The 16114-nt window shown below is 52.4% G+C and overlaps 8 protein-coding genes and 1 pseudogene across 8 annotated transcripts, besides 14 other annotated features; all 9 read left to right on the top strand.

The window, feature by feature from the left end:
- Positions 1-16: 16 nt before the first annotated feature.
- Positions 17-47: a microsatellite.
- Positions 48-56: a microsatellite.
- Positions 57-81: 25 nt separating this feature from the next.
- TraAM80_02190 (uncharacterized protein) lies at positions 82-633 on the top strand (the record flags this gene model as incomplete). The annotated part of the gene is made up of 1 exon (XM_029379203.1): positions 82-633. The coding sequence occupies one exon, from the start codon at positions 82-84 to the stop codon at positions 631-633; it is 552 nt and encodes a 183-aa protein (XP_029240942.1).
- Positions 634-879: 246 nt separating this feature from the next.
- On the top strand, positions 880-2445 carry TraAM80_02189 (uncharacterized protein; the record flags this gene model as incomplete). The annotated part of the gene is made up of 1 exon (XM_029379202.1): positions 880-2445. One exon carries the CDS (start codon positions 880-882, stop codon positions 2443-2445), a length of 1566 nt encoding a protein of 521 aa, XP_029240941.1.
- Positions 2446-2989: 544 nt separating this feature from the next.
- TraAM80_02188 (serine/threonine protein phosphatase) lies at positions 2990-3910 on the top strand (the record flags this gene model as incomplete). The annotated part of the gene is made up of 1 exon (XM_029379201.1): positions 2990-3910. The coding sequence occupies one exon, from the start codon at positions 2990-2992 to the stop codon at positions 3908-3910; it is 921 nt and encodes a 306-aa protein (XP_029240940.1).
- Positions 3911-4131: 221 nt separating this feature from the next.
- Positions 4132-4160: a microsatellite.
- Positions 4161-4212: 52 nt separating this feature from the next.
- Positions 4213-5700, top strand: TraAM80_02187 (uncharacterized protein; the record flags this gene model as incomplete). Its single annotated transcript, XM_029379200.1, has 1 exon — positions 4213-5700. The coding sequence occupies one exon, from the start codon at positions 4213-4215 to the stop codon at positions 5698-5700; it is 1488 nt and encodes a 495-aa protein (XP_029240939.1).
- A 45-nt stretch (positions 5701-5745) lies between these two features.
- Positions 5746-5802: a sequence feature (A-rich).
- A 116-nt stretch (positions 5803-5918) lies between these two features.
- Positions 5919-6525, top strand: TraAM80_02186 (hypothetical protein; annotated as a pseudogene).
- An 82-nt stretch (positions 6526-6607) lies between these two features.
- Positions 6608-6633: a microsatellite.
- A 165-nt stretch (positions 6634-6798) lies between these two features.
- Positions 6799-6876: a sequence feature (A-rich).
- A 3-nt stretch (positions 6877-6879) lies between these two features.
- TraAM80_02185 (uncharacterized protein) lies at positions 6880-7182 on the top strand (the record flags this gene model as incomplete). The annotated part of the gene is made up of 1 exon (XM_029379199.1): positions 6880-7182. One exon carries the CDS (start codon positions 6880-6882, stop codon positions 7180-7182), a length of 303 nt encoding a protein of 100 aa, XP_029240938.1.
- A 124-nt stretch (positions 7183-7306) lies between these two features.
- Positions 7307-7355: a microsatellite.
- Positions 7356-7465: 110 nt separating this feature from the next.
- Positions 7466-7528: a sequence feature (A-rich).
- Positions 7529-7605: 77 nt separating this feature from the next.
- On the top strand, positions 7606-8817 carry TraAM80_02184 (uncharacterized protein; the record flags this gene model as incomplete). The annotated part of the gene is made up of 1 exon (XM_029379198.1): positions 7606-8817. One exon carries the CDS (start codon positions 7606-7608, stop codon positions 8815-8817), a length of 1212 nt encoding a protein of 403 aa, XP_029240937.1.
- A 28-nt stretch (positions 8818-8845) lies between these two features.
- Positions 8846-8871: a microsatellite.
- A 221-nt stretch (positions 8872-9092) lies between these two features.
- TraAM80_02183 (uncharacterized protein) lies at positions 9093-10781 on the top strand (the record flags this gene model as incomplete). The annotated part of the gene is made up of 1 exon (XM_029379197.1): positions 9093-10781. The coding sequence occupies one exon, from the start codon at positions 9093-9095 to the stop codon at positions 10779-10781; it is 1689 nt and encodes a 562-aa protein (XP_029240936.1).
- Positions 10782-10909: 128 nt separating this feature from the next.
- Positions 10910-10944: a microsatellite.
- Positions 10945-11021: 77 nt separating this feature from the next.
- Positions 11022-11055: a sequence feature (A-rich).
- A 45-nt stretch (positions 11056-11100) lies between these two features.
- Positions 11101-11125: a microsatellite.
- A 39-nt stretch (positions 11126-11164) lies between these two features.
- On the top strand, positions 11165-15316 carry TraAM80_02182 (putative Unc104-like kinesin; the record flags this gene model as incomplete). The annotated part of the gene is made up of 1 exon (XM_029379196.1): positions 11165-15316. The coding sequence occupies one exon, from the start codon at positions 11165-11167 to the stop codon at positions 15314-15316; it is 4152 nt and encodes a 1383-aa protein (XP_029240935.1).
- Positions 15317-15901: 585 nt separating this feature from the next.
- Positions 15902-15927: a microsatellite.
- A 64-nt stretch (positions 15928-15991) lies between these two features.
- Positions 15992-16089: a microsatellite.
- Between the last annotated feature and the right edge of the window lie 25 nt (positions 16090-16114).

Below are 16114 nucleotides of genomic sequence, written 5' to 3'. Positions count from 1 at the left end.
TTTTTCCCGTCCGAGAGGAGGAGGGAGGAGGGGAGGGGGGGGGGGGGAGAAGCGAGTATCCGTCGTCTTCAGTGGTGCCTCATGTTCGATGCTAATGCCGATTTTATTATTATTATTATGTTGCTTTTGGTGGTTTTCATTTGTTTTGATTATGCAGCTATGTACGGGGACAGGGGACCTCCGAAGAAGTACAGCAACCCGCGCGGTGTCACGGGGCAGACCGTGACCTCGCGGGTGTGTCAGAAGTGTGCATCGAAGGAGCATTGGACGTTTGAGTGTAAAAAAAACCCGGATGCCGCATGTAAAACGACGCCGCGGCTGAGCCGGTCGCAGATGCTGCGATGGGGCATCAAAAAGCGGCGACAGGAGTTTGTGCCGGAACCCACCGAGCGAGAGGCGTACAACGCGCACGTGAAGGAGGTGGAGCGGGTGCTGCTCACTGAGGCACGGGAAGAGGTGCTGCAGAAGCGGCGCTTGGAAAAGTTGCGGGAGGCGAGAGACGAAATTGACGACGATGGCTCCTGTCGCGGCGATTACGCGAGGAAGGACGTGATGAGCAGAAAGCCTGCGGTGAGTGCGGCTGTGAAGGGCGAGGCGCACATTAAAGAGGAGAGAGACGACACTGGCGAGTGAATAACATCAACAGAGAAAGGAAGAAGAAAAACAAGTCCTTGACCGTTATTTTCCCTCTTGCCTTAATTCTTTGTGTGCGTGTGGTCTACTTTGACCGGGCTCTTCTGCTGCTTCTTTTGTTTGCTACGTCTTTGCACATTTTTTCCCTTTTTTGTGAGGTGTTGGTTTGCCACCGCGTCTGCTGCGCTTTCGCGTGTGCGAGAGGGTTAGCGGGGTTGGGGGGAGGCGGCGTTGCTGCGGGCGGAGATGATGCGCTGTTCGTATCCGCGGGCAAGGTGGTTGAGGAGGCGGAAGGCGATGGGGGCGTTGCTGGTGTGGCTGCTGGTGCTGCTGCTTGGCCAGTACTGCCTTGTCCACGTGTTTGCACCACGACAGCCGGATGTGGTGTCGATTGACGCTCCCGGCCCAACGTCGTCAGTGGCTCGGCAGCCGCCACGGACGTCTGCGACGTCAGAAAGAAGGACGGAGCCTAGGGCCGCGCCCCCACTCGTCGTCCGCCTTCCACGAGAATTTGAGGAGGCTCTGCATACGTTTGAGGCGAATTTGCGGATTGTGGAGGGGCTCGCGGGGAATCCGGATCAGCCAACAGATGACTTTACTGACATTCTTGAGTTGCCGGGCCCAGGAATTCCGCTGCCGCACGACGCCAGCCACGTTGCCCACACCGAAGCGTGGGAGGCGTGTGACCAGCGGAATGCGGAATTCACACCGAAACGCGATGCGTTGTGTCAGTCGTATCTTTCTGACCTGAACAACATGCGCTACATCAAGGCCATGTCGTCGCGTCTCTTCGAAGGCCGTACGATCAAGTTCCGTGTGCGCTACGCCCACAATGAGATTGAGGCAATTGTAAAGGTGTCGCAGCAGAATTTTTACTTTGAGGCGACGAGCGAGTACTTAGCCTTCTCCATCGACCGTGCCCTCAACTTCTCGCGGGTGCCCATTTCTGTCTTTGTGCCGCTGCCGCTTAGTTACATGAAGGCCGCTACCGCCTACTCGCCGCTTTTTTCGCAGTGGATTGAGCGATTTGTATTTCAGTACAATTACACCACCCGAAACTTTGTTCCATGCACCTTTTCCGGCGTGCCTCTCGGCGAGAGCTCTCTCTGTGCCTACGTGACCATTCAACTGTGGATGCACGACGTGCATCCAGCTCTGTCCACGTTTTTGGCACTTCCATATGAGTACGATGCCGCGTTTGCGGCAAAGTACTACACGATTGGGCATAAACTGTGGCCCCCAAAGAGTTCCCGTCTTCGCGCCATTGGTGACATTCTGGATCGCTTTATTTTTGACTTTTTGATTGGCAACACCGATCGCGGCATGAACGATCACAATAACTTTGTCTACGGCGGATGCAGCTTCAAGACGACCTGCCAGCGTCCTCCGATGGAGAGGCGCATTTTGGGGCCTGCCAAATATGCATTCCTCGACCACGGTAGCAGTTTGTATTCGCACCAGGAGCCAAAGGGTAACGCCTTCTTTGGGGAGATGGACCGCATTCGTGTTTGCCGCTTCCGCCAGTCGACTTATGAGTCCCTGCGCAGCTACAGGGAACCCACACCGTCACACCCACGGTTCCCACTTGTGATGCACATTCGTCAAAACACGTCGCTGCACATATTTCGTGTGACGAGCCTCTCCGTTTTTAAGAAGGTTCAGGTGCGTCTAGATAAACTCTTGAGAATTGTGGAACGCTGCTTAGAGCGCTATGCGCCGTCCGAGGTGTTTAGCCTCCCCGCATACTGGGAAGTGCACATCCCCGAGGAGGGAAATGACAATGAAACGCCAGATGTGGTGAATCCTGATTAGTCACCTTGTGACACGTCTTCACGACGCTTTGGAACGGAGACGGGAAAGCGATACATTTATCTATGTATACCTTTATTCCCGAGCATGGGACGTTTGCAACTCACACAGGTGTGTTTGAGCTTTAGTGTTGTTGGTGTTGTTTTTTTTTTTTTAACTTGTTCTTCACCTTCATTTTTTTTTTGGCTGCGCAATAATTTTTCGCTCTCTTAGTGATAGGTGGGCGCAGCGACGCCGACATGGCCTGGGCAAAGACTGACGCACCCGTATTGATTACACGTGTGTGTGAATATCGAATGCAATGGTTTTTGGCGCCTCTTTTATTGGGAAGGGCAGGCAACGGTCCTGCGTGTGTATGCGTGTGGAGAAAAAAAGGTTTGTTTCTGCTCTTTGCTGCAATTCCCCAGCTTCACTCACCAGAGAAAACTCTGGCCTTATCCACGTACACACAGCTTTACAGGTACCCCACCCCCCTCCCTCCCTTTCCCCATTAGTGACGGCGTCAGTCACAAGAGAAGAGTGACGCTCGTTTTTATAGACACAGATTATGGACTTGAATGCACTCGAGGAGAAGGTCCGTCGGATGGAGACACTCGAGCTTGGCGAGATGCGTCTGCTGCTGAATACGGTGATGAACCTCTTTCTATACGAAAGCAACGTTCCGAATGTGCCGCTTCCTGCCACTATTTGCGGCGACATTCATGGACAGTTTCCGGATCTCCTGCACCTTTTAGCTCTGGCAGGGGAGATTGGCACAACCAGCATGCACTACATTTTCCTAGGCGACCTCGTTGACCGCGGGTTCAACAGCGTGGAGGTGGTCACCTTTCTTTTCCTGATGAAGGTGAAGTACCCGGATAAGATTACCCTCATCCGCGGCAACCACGAGACGCGTCAGGTGTCGACCGTCTACGGTTTCTACGACGAATGCTACAAGAAGTTTAAGACGGCAGATGTGTGGCGGCACTGCACGGACGTCTTTGACTGCCTGCCCATTGGGGCACTGCTAGAAGGCAGGGGCCTCTGCGTGCACGGCGGCCTCTCACCGGAGGTACACAGCATCCATCACATCCACCTGCTGAAGCGGCGGCAAGAGGTCCCGAACGAAGGTGCCTTCTCGGACCTCGTCTGGTCGGACCCCGGAAACGTCGATGGCTGGGGCGTCTCGCAGCGAGGTGCCGGTCACTTATTTGGGGCAAATGTTTCCCGTGAATTTTTGTATCGTAACGGCCTGAATCTTTTGGCGCGAGCCCACCAACTCGTCCAGAAGGGATTCACATATCATTTTGATGAGGAGTTTGTCTGTACAGTGTGGTCGGCGCCAAACTACTGCTATCGGTGCAATAATTTTGCGAGTGTCCTTCGCGTGTACGAGGATGAGTCGCGTGAGTTCGTTGTCTTTGAGAAGGTAAGTCGACAATACGAAGGTGACGACCTGCAGCATGCGCTGCCATCCTATTTCTTGTAGTTTGGCTATCGTGGTAAACGGGAAAAAAAAAAAGAAAAATGAGGAAAACGTAGAAGAAAAAAAGAGAAACGCGAAACGATCCAAAACGTATGTCCCTGTTTTGCGTTTACTGAAGACTAACTCCTGTTGCAGGCCTTTCAGCAGAATTAATTCCCATGTACATCTATCCCTTCACTCCCTCATTAATTATTATTTTTTCCCTTTCTCTTCTTTACACGCACATATATATATATATATATATATATATATAATCTTGTCTCCTCCCCCTGTTGCTTCTGCGTGGAGAAGCCGCCATCGACGTCATGTCAACTCCACAACTGTTGGAACACGTGAGGGAGACGTCGCGTCTTCTTGCCTCGGAGACACACCTCCCACGAGAGGAGGTGCAGGCAGCCTTTGAGACCATCCGCCTCACTGAGGCGGGATACGAGGTGATGTACACAGTCACGGTTGACGACGGTCGCGACTCGCGGCGGGTGCTCCTCTGCCATGGTGTCAATGAGGCAGAAAAAGTGCAAGCGTCTTTCGACGAGGCCCGCTTCGACGTCTACGCGCTGCAGAAGCAAGGCAATACAGTGAAGTTTGCGCCGTGGCGGTCAACGCCTTCGTTGGTACCCTCCGATGCCGTCATGCGGCGGGAGTACCGCGTGGTGACGCGAGAAGAGGCGGCGTCGCGTCTTGAGGGCGGCGGCGAGACGCAGACGTCGCTGGAGACGGCAGCTGCATCTTTGAAGAGCAGTGCGGGGCCGACAGAATGTGGGACGCAACCGCAGGCGAAACCCGCGACTGTCGGCAATGAGATTGTGGAGACCAAGCAGCAACCGCAGGAGTCATCACGCGAGTCTCAGCAGCCAAATTTAACGAGTTTGGAATCGTTTTTGAAAACACCACTGAGTGGTGCCAAACGCACCCGAGCGGCAGACGGCGCAAAAAGACAGGCTGATGCAAAGCCAAAGAAGCCCCGCGTTACGAACCGAAAAAATGGGAACGCTGAAGGGACCCAGAGTCTCATGAAGTTGGCTAAGGCGTCAGCGAAGAAAAAGAAGGATTCCAATGGATCTTTAGACAGAAGTGTGCCTACACCTGCAGCAGCCTGCGCCTCAATGCAGCACAATCTCCTTGACGAGGATGATGAGGCGGTGGATCGTAGCAGCAGCAGCAGCAGCAGCAGCAGCAGCTCGCGCGGGAGTTTTGTACGCCGTGATGAGGCGCTTTTGAATGAGGATCTCCCTGCTATTGATGTCGCCGTCTTTGCACGGGAGAACGATGGCATAATCCTCTGCGACGATGCGCCGCCGATGGTCTTTTGCGCTCCGGGGCCTGCCGCCGGTGCGTTAAAAAAGGAACAACAAAAACAACTCACTCAGTGGCAACAGGAGAGCATGGGCTCTGCGACTCAGGCGAAGCTGACAGGGTTTTTTCAGCCTGGGGTCATCGACTTCCAGAAGCAGTACGTTCGTGAGATGGAGACCGACATGGTAATTAAGGACGGTGAATACATCTGCAAAGATGTGGTGTGCTTCCGCCATAAGGGGACCAATGAAGTTATTTCACAGGAGGAGTTTCACAGGCGCAGCAGTGAGATTATGCGCGGCCTTCGTTCTGACACTCAGAGCGGTAGTCCCAGTGAAAGTACGCTTGCTGACCAGGGTAGTCCTTCTTCCCCCACTGGTAATGCGAAGTTTACGGCAGTGGAGGCGGCAAAACGTAGCAGGCCGCCTAAGATAGAGAAACAGCTACGCTCACAACCTAAAACACTATTCGCTTATTTTAAGCCTGCCTCCTCGTGACATGTGCATGAGCGGCGGTCCATAGATTATTTCTATAGAATATGCTCTTTTTGTTTTTATATTCTCCAATTTTTTGCCATTTCTTGTTTCTTTTTTATTTTTATTTGCAGCGCTGCAATATATTCTGTGTCTTGATTAGGACCGTATTTCCTTCGTTCTTTCTTTTTTACCTCTTACTTCTGTTGGACTTGCCGCTGCTGGTTTGAGAAGAGACGAGACATGCCAAGGGAAATATGAACAGGCAACTGTCGCAGACGCTGCCACTGGCGAAGGGTAAAGATATACACAGTCGTGTGGTCAAGCTAGCTCTGTACAAGGAGTGCCAGCGACCCACTCACGCGTCAGCACACTTTGGTGGAGGTGCGAGAAAAGTGGCTCCAGAACCGCAGCTGCGGCTGACACTCGCTTCAGCTGCACCTGGCGAGTACACTAGACCGCATTTCCTACGGCACGCATGTGTGTGTCGAAGCAGCGACTGCGACTTCTTCCAAACTCCAGCGAAAGTACGAGTGGGGAGTTGTGAATCCCCTCGAGAACCAAGAACGGCGTCTTATAAAACGAACGGAGAAAGAGTCTCCTGATGCGGTTTCCGCATGGGGCAGGGAAGCGCGTTTTTGTGCCCGTGACCAATTGGGGGTACGGAAATATGGACCCCGACGCCGTGATGCGGCACAAAGAGTTAACAGAACAGCAGCACTTTATGTGGCCGCACTGGCGCGGGAAGCCGAGGCCGATGGTGCTGGAAGACCTCAGTTTTGAGGAGCAGCTGCATGCGCACTTCCAAAAGAAACCAAAAATGAAGAAGACCCCCCAAGAAGCACTACTGATGCCCCCTTACCGTTAACATGTATGCGTGTGATATGCATCTCTTTCTTTTTATTCCTGTCGTTTCTTATACGTCATGGGGGAGGGAGGGAGAGAGAGAGAGAGAGAAGCACGGTTACACTTACAGTGGTAGCAATGATGACAAGGATAGAGAACAAAAAAAAATGTATGATTTTTTTTTCTTTCTTTTTGCTTGGGGTTGTCTACTTCTTTTCAATTTCTCACTATGTGGGGCGTGCGTACATGCTGTGGGCACATGCGCCGATTTACTAGTTGTTTAATTGTCGTTGGCTTTTTTTTTTCTGTCTTTTCATTTATGTGAGGTTGTGTGTGTGTTTGTTTGCGTGTTTGCTGATGAGCCAGGCCAGCTGGGTGAAGGACCAGTTCCTTAACCGGGGCGTCAACCATTTTGTCATCTTCTCCTCCCTGGGCCAGGTGATGACGAGCAGCGGCGACTTTGAGGATGAGGAGAAACAACAACTGGCGTATACGATAGTGCAGCAGATATCTACTTTGCTGCAGCCTGAGGAAACTGTCAAACGTCTCTCCATGACGTTTGACGATGTCGTCTATATCGCCACCACGATTGTAGGCCAGGGAGGTAACTTTGGTGTCGTGGTGAAGAGAAATGCGGCGGATGTCCTGACGACGGCATAGCGATGCTACTTTTTTTTTTTTGTTTTCATCCTGTACGATGCGACCGTGGATGAATCCTTGCATGGGTTGCTGAAAGGAATTGAAAGGAGACAGAGGGGGTGACGCATGATTCAGTATCGTTTGGCCACCAGCATCACCACCACACCGCCGCTGCTGCCACCATCAATTCCACCGCTGCTACTCCTATGGATGCCGTCTGGTGATTGTTCTGAGCGTGAGACGGCTTCTTGTTGTGTGTTTATTTTTCTGTTGGGGCTTTCTGCTGTCTTCTCTTCACTCCCCGTTTATTTATTTATACCTTTTGTCTTTTGTTCTTATTATTATTATTTTTTTTTGTTTGTTGTTTGCTCGTTTCGTTGTGACTTTTTCCCTGTGATGGGAGGGCAATATTTGTGTCACGGATAGTGCGGGGGATTGTGTGGGATGGCGCACTACTTCCTCCGTGACGCGGCGAGTGGGAAACGGGAGCTCCTGCGTCCGGGGAAAAACGTCATTGGTCGCAGCGCCGCCGTTTCCGCGGTCGAGGGCGTGTCGTTTGTGAATGTGGAGTCTCCCTTCGCCACGATCAGCCGCGTGCAGGCGGTGATTGAGGTGGCCGGTAACGGCGATGTGTGGGTGACAGACTGCAACAGCACCAATGGGACATTTTTGGCTGTCAACGCGGGCCACGGTATTCGCCTCGAGCCGCAGCGCTTTTATCAACTGAAGCCGGGCAATCGTGTTATTTTGGGTGACGTGGAGATGTGCCTTGAGGCTGTTGCCTCCACAACGGGCGACGCGTATGAGCTGAAGAGCGTTGCCACGCCGCTCTCTGCTCCATTGTCGTCGAATGCGTCGTACCCCACAAACCTAAGCGGCACGCATAGTGAAATTTTATGCGCCTCGACGGATACGCGGGCCGCCACGACAGCCGCCATCCACAGCCTTGTGGAGCGACCTAGCGAATCTGCTGAGACGGGGGCGAAAGGAACAGACTTGGGGAGCTCCCACGAGTGTGCGCCGGACGAACGTTTAGATGAGGGAGTGGGGTTGCCGCCCCATCTTGAGACATCGTCCACGCCGGGAAGAAAGCGTCATAGAACACAGCACGACATAACTTCGCCAGGAGTCGCCGTAAAGTCGACTTGCTCTCCGCGTCGTGTGCAGTGGGTATGCTTCTCGGGCATGGACGGTACGGAGAAGGCACGCGCGCAAAAATTAGCAAAAAAACTTGGGTGGCAGACTACCGACAAAGTTATTGACGCGGAGTTGCTTGTCGTTGGCTCTCCGGTGGCGAGAACACCAAAATTTCTTGTCGCCGTTGGACGGGGCATTCCTGTTGCTACGGAAAACTTTTTGGAAAATGGGGATACGGCACAGCTGGAGAAGTACGTCCCGGCGCTGAGTCACGGCTCCCACACGTACAGCGCGGTGAGTCTTCGAAAAGTTATTTTTCGCACCTGCAAGACTCCCATTATGCAGGGGATGTCTTTTTACTTGGGTGCTCTTCCGCAGAAGGTGCGTGGCGTGGCGCGGGAGATCATCCTGGGCTGCGGTGGTGAGATTGCGCGAAACCCGTCAAATGGTGCGCGCGCCCTCACCGAGGAGAGCCTCGATAATATTTACGACTGCGTGCTGCGTGGGTGTACGTTGTGAGCACCGGATCCTAAACACACGTCCCCGGTCTCTCTCTCTCTCTCTCTCCTCCTCCTGGGTAGGGGTAGGGCGCTTCAACGCGAAGGGAAATCATCATGCTCATTTCTTCACGTGAAGCTCATGCCTTTTCTTTTTTTTCAATGACTCCTTCGCCTTCTTGTTTTGTCTGTTTGTTGGGCTCATCTGTGTGGGAGGGAAGCGTATTTTTGTAATACTTCAGCTTGTGTTTTTTATTTTATTTTTTGCACAAAAAGGAAAGAGCAAACGGCAAAACAATGGGGAAGCGCAAACGCGCCGTTTCTGATGTTGCCTGCTTCATTGAAGACATTTTCTCTCACAGGCGCCTCGATGAGCCTAGTGCGGGGGGTGCGTCCTTGACGCGCCTTCGCGAAGCAGCGGAGACAAAACGGGGCAACAGTAGCCAATACAGCTACAGCCGTAGCCGTAGCCGTAGCTGCAGCGAGAGCAGGAATTGGAGTTTGACAAACACCGGCAGTTCTGCCTCGCGAGTGTTGAAGACACCAAGTGGAAGCATCAATCCGTCAGATTCCCAAAGAAGCACGGAAAGCGCATTTGCAACAGAAATGAGTTTTTTCTGCCGAGCGGAGGAGGACCTTGCAGACATGTCTCTCTACCTAGCACGGGTCACGTCGTTTGCACGGACTCCGGAAGCTTTAGTCGCACTCGTCGAACACTTCTCAAAGCATGGCGCCGAACTTGTCATGTTATCGCTGAAGCGTTCAGGGACGCAGGCAAAACTGTTTGGACTGCTCTGCAGCGTCTCCATCTCTGGACTCACAGAGGAGTATCAGCAGCTTTTCCTGCGGTTTCTTGCCCTTCTTGTGAAATTAAGCGACGTGGAGGTGCTTTACGAGGAGGAACTTGTCAGCTTTCTCCTTCAGTGTTGTCAACGACGCTCATCTGCGGTCACTAACTCACCTGTACAGAGTACGAAGCCCTTACACTGGTCGCACCGAGCTCGGCCAACCGCAGTCATGCCGGCACGTTCATCGAGCCTAGCGGAGCTCAAAACAAGCGTGAATGAGCTTTGTAAGGCAGAGGAGGATACTACTTCCACTGCTTTGGCTCTTCATGTGTTGCTGGAGATTGTATTTAGGCAAAATAAGGGTGTTTCCTACCCTTCCGCCCCCAGTGCCTGCCTCCTCTTTGGGGATCTAGGGGGTTTTAAGACGGTTTGTGCCCTGCTTGAGACAGAGGAGGGTGCGGACGCACTTCACTTGATGGAGGCAGTGACGCTCTGCGAGGGATTACGTGGGGCCTACGCTTCCGAGCTGAGGATAGCGGCTGCCGCGTTGGTGCGTTTCACCACTGAAACTAAGACGCGAGGTGATAGGGGCACGGCACGCTGGGAGGAGAAAAACGCTGCCCTGCGTGTGTTGACTAATGTGACGGGTTTGGTGCCCTCTGTGCTGAGCGGGTCCCCGCAGCAGAACCGCGCCCTGGCGTTTGTGGCTGCGAACACCTTGACGGACGCCGAGGCGATGCCGGACACACTCACATTTACGCTCTGCCTCACCACGAACATTGTCAAGTGGGAGGCACGTGAGAACGGTGACGAGTTCACCAGTTTTCTTGTCGAGGATGCCGCGTTTTTGACGCACATTGCAGCTCTGACATTTCGTGCGTATCATGCCGAGGGTACGGAGAAACACGTCCTGGCTGGCTACTACGCTCTGCTGCTTGCCGTCCTCTCCCTCTGCGATTCGCCCAAGCTGCAGCTACGTGTTCCTGTTATGACGGCTGTTGCCCACGCGACACGAGGGACGGCGGCACTGAAGAAGGTGGAGGCGAAGCCCATGACGCTTATTGTCGCCATCTTGCAGGAGTTTCTCCTGTTCCAGAGCCTAGCAGGGTCGCTGACGAGGGACAGTCTCCTCTCGATGAGTGACATCATCGACAGTGTAGTTAGCTGTAATGGCATAGAGGTCTCATCGGATGAATGATAAAATAAAAGCAAACATACGGGGAAGGTTGAAGGAGAGTATTTTCGTTTTTTCTTTTGCACATTGCGGGCGGTGCCGCTTCCTATACCTCAGTCTCGGGGAACCAAACTGCTCCTTATTACCCATCCTGTGTGTGTGTGGGCGTGAGCGTTTGTGTGTGTGTCATGCGATGATTGTTGTGGGCACTGACTCCACTTTTTGTTCTTGTTGTTTTTGTCACATCAAGCAGCTTTTCTCCCCTTTCTTTATTTGTGTTTACTGTTTTTTTTTTTTTGGCTGCAGGTTTGGCTGGTGGGAACTGCATCCGGTACAGCTCACTCACACACACACACACACACACACACGAGGCAAGCCAGAAAGCAGAAAACACGCGGGGCAGCAGGATGTCTGTGAAGGTTGCCGTTCGTTGCAGGCCTCTCAGTCTCATGGAGCGGAGCGATAAGGCGGCGGTTATTGTGCGCATGAACGGAAATGTGGTGACGGTGCTGGATTCGTTTGGGGGCTTCGGTGGGAATTTTATTTTTGATGTGGCGCTTTGGTCCACGCAGATATTTTTTGAGGGGTACACTGACACACACGCGTCGCAGAGCGTCGTTTACAGCTCCGTTGCCTCGGAGCTGATGAACCATGTGGTGACGGGCTACAACGGCTGCATCTTTGCGTACGGTCAAACAGGCAGCGGTAAAACGTACTCAATGATGGGGACTCCGACAGATTTGGGCGTCATTCCTCGGGTTGCGGCGAGCCTATTTACGGAGATGGACAACATTGCCCGTAGTGGCGTGGAGTCCTGCGCGGAGATTTCCTTCTTTGAAATCTACAACGAGCGGGTACGCTGCTTACTCTGCCCGACTGCAGGGGACATTGACAACTCCACGCTGCGGGTGCGGGAACATCCAAAGTTTGGGCCTTTCATTGAGGGACTCACGAAGCTTCTCGTAACCACGGAAGAGGAACTCCTGCGGCTGCTAAATGATGGCAACAAGATCCGTACCTCAGAGGCAACGGCGATGAACGCTTTCAGCAGCCGCTCTCACGCGGTCTTTGTGATCACCCTGACACAGCGGCGGACAAAGGGCCAGCTTGTGACAACAACGACGTCGAAGCTAAACCTTGTTGACCTCGCGGGCAGCGAAAGGGTGTCGAAGTCCATGGCGAAAGGGAAACGCCTTACAGAAGGGGCAAACATCAACAAGTCACTCATGTGTTTAGGGAACGTCATCAGCAGCCTTGCGGAGGAGCAGGAGTTGGGGCGACAGCGGCATATTCCCTACCGGGACTCTGTTCTCACGTGGATTTTGAAGGATAATTTGGGTGGAAACTCCAAGACAGTTATGCTCGCAACGATCAGCCCTTCCTCGGCTCAGTACGAGGAAACGATGAGTACGCTTCGGTATGCTGAAAGGGCAAAAAAGATTGTGAACAAGGCGGTTGTTAACGAAAGCAACAACAATGAGGTTATTGCCGCCCTTCAGAAGGAGATTGAGCAGCTCAAGTGCCAGCTTCAGGGGGCATCCGACAGTGATAGGGGTGGTCTCTTGGAGCAGCTTGCAGCGAGTGAGACCTTTCAGAAGGAGCTGCAAATGACAATGGAGGAAAAGTTGGCGGAATCGTGGCGCCTGATGGAGGAACACAAGAGTGAGATGCAGCGGCTAGAGGAACAGTTGGAGGCGCAGCGGGGGGAAATCGTGCACCTACGGCACGACAATGCAGAGAAGGAGCGACAGATTCAAGGCCTTTTGCAGCGTATTGAAGAGGTGAAGAAGCGGCTGGGGGGACGCGGCAACGCAGAGGTAGAACAGCTGCTGGAGCAAGTGTCAGTGCTGGAGTCAGTGCAAAATGCGACTGCTACCACGAAACAGGCGAAGTCAGCCACAACAACTACTAGAGCCGCGGATGACACGTTGCTGCAGCTGGATCATCTCGGTAATGTACGGCCACAGCTAGCAGAGGGTGATAAAGTCACCGTACGTGCCTTGGCGAAAGCCTTCGAGACCGTTTGGAACGAACAGACGCAGCTGGAGAGCACCGCGGCACCGCGTGTGGAACGGGAGCAATATTTTCTTGACTCACATGGCAACGTAACTGAACGAGAAGTGGGCGAGGAGGCGTCTCTGTCGTCGTCGACCACGGTTGTCGGTGATGTGACGATTGACGAAGATTTGCCTCTGGAGGAGCTAGTAGGGTTCGACGTGGAGTTCCAGGAACACGAGCATGCAGGACAAGAAGCGGATGCCGTGGACGGCGTCCATGCTTATGACAGCGGCGGCGTTGACTCAGATCTTCTTGAGAACCCGGACGAGTCTATTGTGCTGGACGACAGCGACCTGGAGCTTGTCTTAGAGCTGGACCTTGGTAACACCGTCGATGAGGTGGCGATCACCAATGAAAAGGAGCCTGACGAGGTGGCGGCGGTGACCCCTTCCGACGAAATGCAGCTGGACGACAATGAGTACGAAATCAATGAAGTGAACACTGCGGCCGCGGGCCAAGAGCCACACGAGATCGTGGAGGATGTGCAACCTGATCCTCACGAGGAGGCCTCTGAGGTGTCGAACGACGCGAACCGCAACGCGGTGGCAGTAGGTGTTTTCCAGGGGATGATAACCACTTCCAACACACCGAACGAAGCGACTACCGTGGCAGACGAAGTCACACCGGGTGCGACAAATGAAATTCGGGGGAAATATGCTTCACAAGAGACTATAACCAACGCCGCCATAACTACGCTGACGGATGCTTCTACTGCGGTTGATGTTGCCACGTCTACTAATGCATCTTCACTGTTGGCTACGAGTGTCCCTATCGCGTCGTTTACGGCGCCTACGACGCTGGTGGTTCCCTCTCATGCCCTTCACAACAACCGCTACTTAATTGAACCATTTAAGGTTGTTAAAATAAGTGATGCGACACTCATTAGCAGTAGAAAAGACCGCATATGGTTGGTTGATTTCTTTAGGCATCGCTTTGCAAACTTGGACATGACTGGGTATATGACGTTCCACCACCCGGCTAGAAATTTGTTTCGAGTGGAGAAGGATTTCTTCAACTCCAAGCGGTTAAAGCTTCATTTTTTTGAGGCATCGCACCCGTATGAATTGGAGTTTATGTCCACTGAACGACGACAGCGATTTTACGAGGTTGCCATGACGCTGCGCTGCAACTCAATTATGTGGGCACCGTCGCTTTGTTTGGAGAGTGAGGAAGATATCATTCTGCATGTTCAAGGCACCACAATTGACCGCCCTAACGCGAATTCGGTGAAGGTGAGAGGTGAGTTCAAGTTTATGGTGACTCGAATGCCGTACGAGGTTGTGGATATGTGGTGCGGCTGCTTCTCGATGAAGGATCGTCCGCTGCCTCGCAGTGCTGCCGTGCTTAGCAGTTTTATGCCGCAAGGCTCTCACGAGGTGTACGTTATCGGGGTTATGGATGTACCACATACCTTCATTGGCAACGGTGCTTTGCCACAGTATTTTCTTGGCTATTTGGGATCATCGCTGTACTACGTTTTGGCAAACACAACTGTTTCATCGAAGCGGAAAACGACCAACAATGCCATAATTATTATAGTGCGGCGATCGTTTATTCTCCGCACTTCGCACGTTGAGGCGATGGAAACAGCACCAGTTCTCACGGATGATATCCCGAAAGGTGCCTTCACCTCAGTGGGGTGTGCCCTGCGCATCAACGAGGTAAGCATAGGCATCGTTTTGTTGAATGCGAAGCCAATAAATTGCTCAGTCTCATTGCGTGCAGCTGCCATGCGTTTGATGATGAGCAGCATTGTCTTTGGTGACACCTTTGTTGATATTGGAGCACGATTTGATTATTTTGTCGTTTTAGGTGCCTTTAACTTTGGCATTGATTTTAGGGAGGAGGACATGCTTCTTGCACAGGTGAGGGCCGGAAACCTCATGTCGGGCATGGCGGAGGCCACACCCAGCAACGCAATATTAACCTCAACAGAGCCAATTCGCATCTTCTACGCCGTTCGTCCCAGCGTGTGCCGGTTTGACGTCAAACAGTACACCGCATCTAGGGCCTTGGCGACACCAAATGCCTTCATATCTGCGGATGTGTTTTGCCAGCGGGCGTATCTCAACGTGTTTAGCGATGAGTTTCCACGCGTACAGTTGGTGTTTGACAACTTGGTTATGGCGTTTTCGAATCGTCGCATTCCTGAGGTGGGCTTTCCAGAGTTGCGCATCTCCGCCGACTGGATTGAAAGCAGTCCGTTGCTTACAGTCTTGTCCAAGGAGGGTGACGCATATAAGTTGTCGGGTCCGGCAGTGCCTGTGGTGACACCAACTGTCAGCAGCTTGACGTTTTTGAGACTGCAAACGGTTACATTTTCAATGTTGGGCGTTCTTGTCACTGCAAAGAAGCGAGAGCGGTCCGTCATTGCCTCAGGGACTCTCCCGTTGAAGAATATGCTTCAATTGGGGGAGGTAGTGGAGTTTTCAACTACGCTTTACTATTGTGCCTGCCACGTGGGAACTCTGTTGGGTACACTGATGCTGGAAGCTTGTTAGTGAGACACGGCGGATCTTTCCGGCATTCGGTCCGAACAGGATGTGGTTGTGGTTTCTTGCTACGAGAACCAGATACTTGACGGGATGAAGTGGGTGCCGAATTTTTTTTTTTCCGGCATCACGCTTGTGGCCTCTCCGGGGACGAGGCCACGACGGAGTGCCGCTGGGAAGACTGCGGTCTTCCAGACCCGACTAAGTAAGTGGGTGTGGCTCAATCTCTGGCGTCACAAGGTTTTTTCTCATGACGCGGAAAGGTAGACGTACAGTGATAAGTTTGATGAACTGTTTCACCCCACCAGTTTATCCAAGACCAGTCTCGGTCGCCATCGTCGTTGGACACGGGCGATGCAGGCCAGTGACCCCATGACGTACCAGAACTACCTGATGCTTCAGAAGGCACAAAACGCGTCTTGGGCAGCGGATCGGAGGTCATCGCATAGGAGACTGCGACAGCAGTGATACCAGGACCCAGAAGGAGATACATGGTCCTTTTTTCCTTTCTTTCTCTTTTTCTATCGCTTACATATACGCACATGTATGCCTTTGCTCATATATAGTTAATGCAGTTATTGACATAATTCATCCTTTATTTTATTTATTTTTTTTTTTTTGGTGAGAACGCATGCGTCCAAACACTACTGGCTGTGGAATAAACGGTTCAAGGGGGAACTGAGTGAAGATAGACGTAAAAGAAGTAAAAACAACAACAACAGAAAGAGATAGAGAAAGAGAGATAATGAAAAAGATGGTAGGAAAATAAGAAGAAGAAAAGAGTTGATTTTATCGCTTTCCACCTTT

The sequence above is a fragment of the Trypanosoma rangeli genome (genome assembly GCF_003719475.1).
Source record: "Trypanosoma rangeli strain AM80 chromosome Unknown Tra_15.4_contig_00048, whole genome shotgun sequence".
Classification (NCBI taxonomy): domain Eukaryota; phylum Euglenozoa; class Kinetoplastea; order Trypanosomatida; family Trypanosomatidae; genus Trypanosoma; species Trypanosoma rangeli.
The sequence above is the reverse complement of the archived record's forward strand: the minus strand, read 5'-3'. Positions and strand labels throughout refer to the sequence as shown.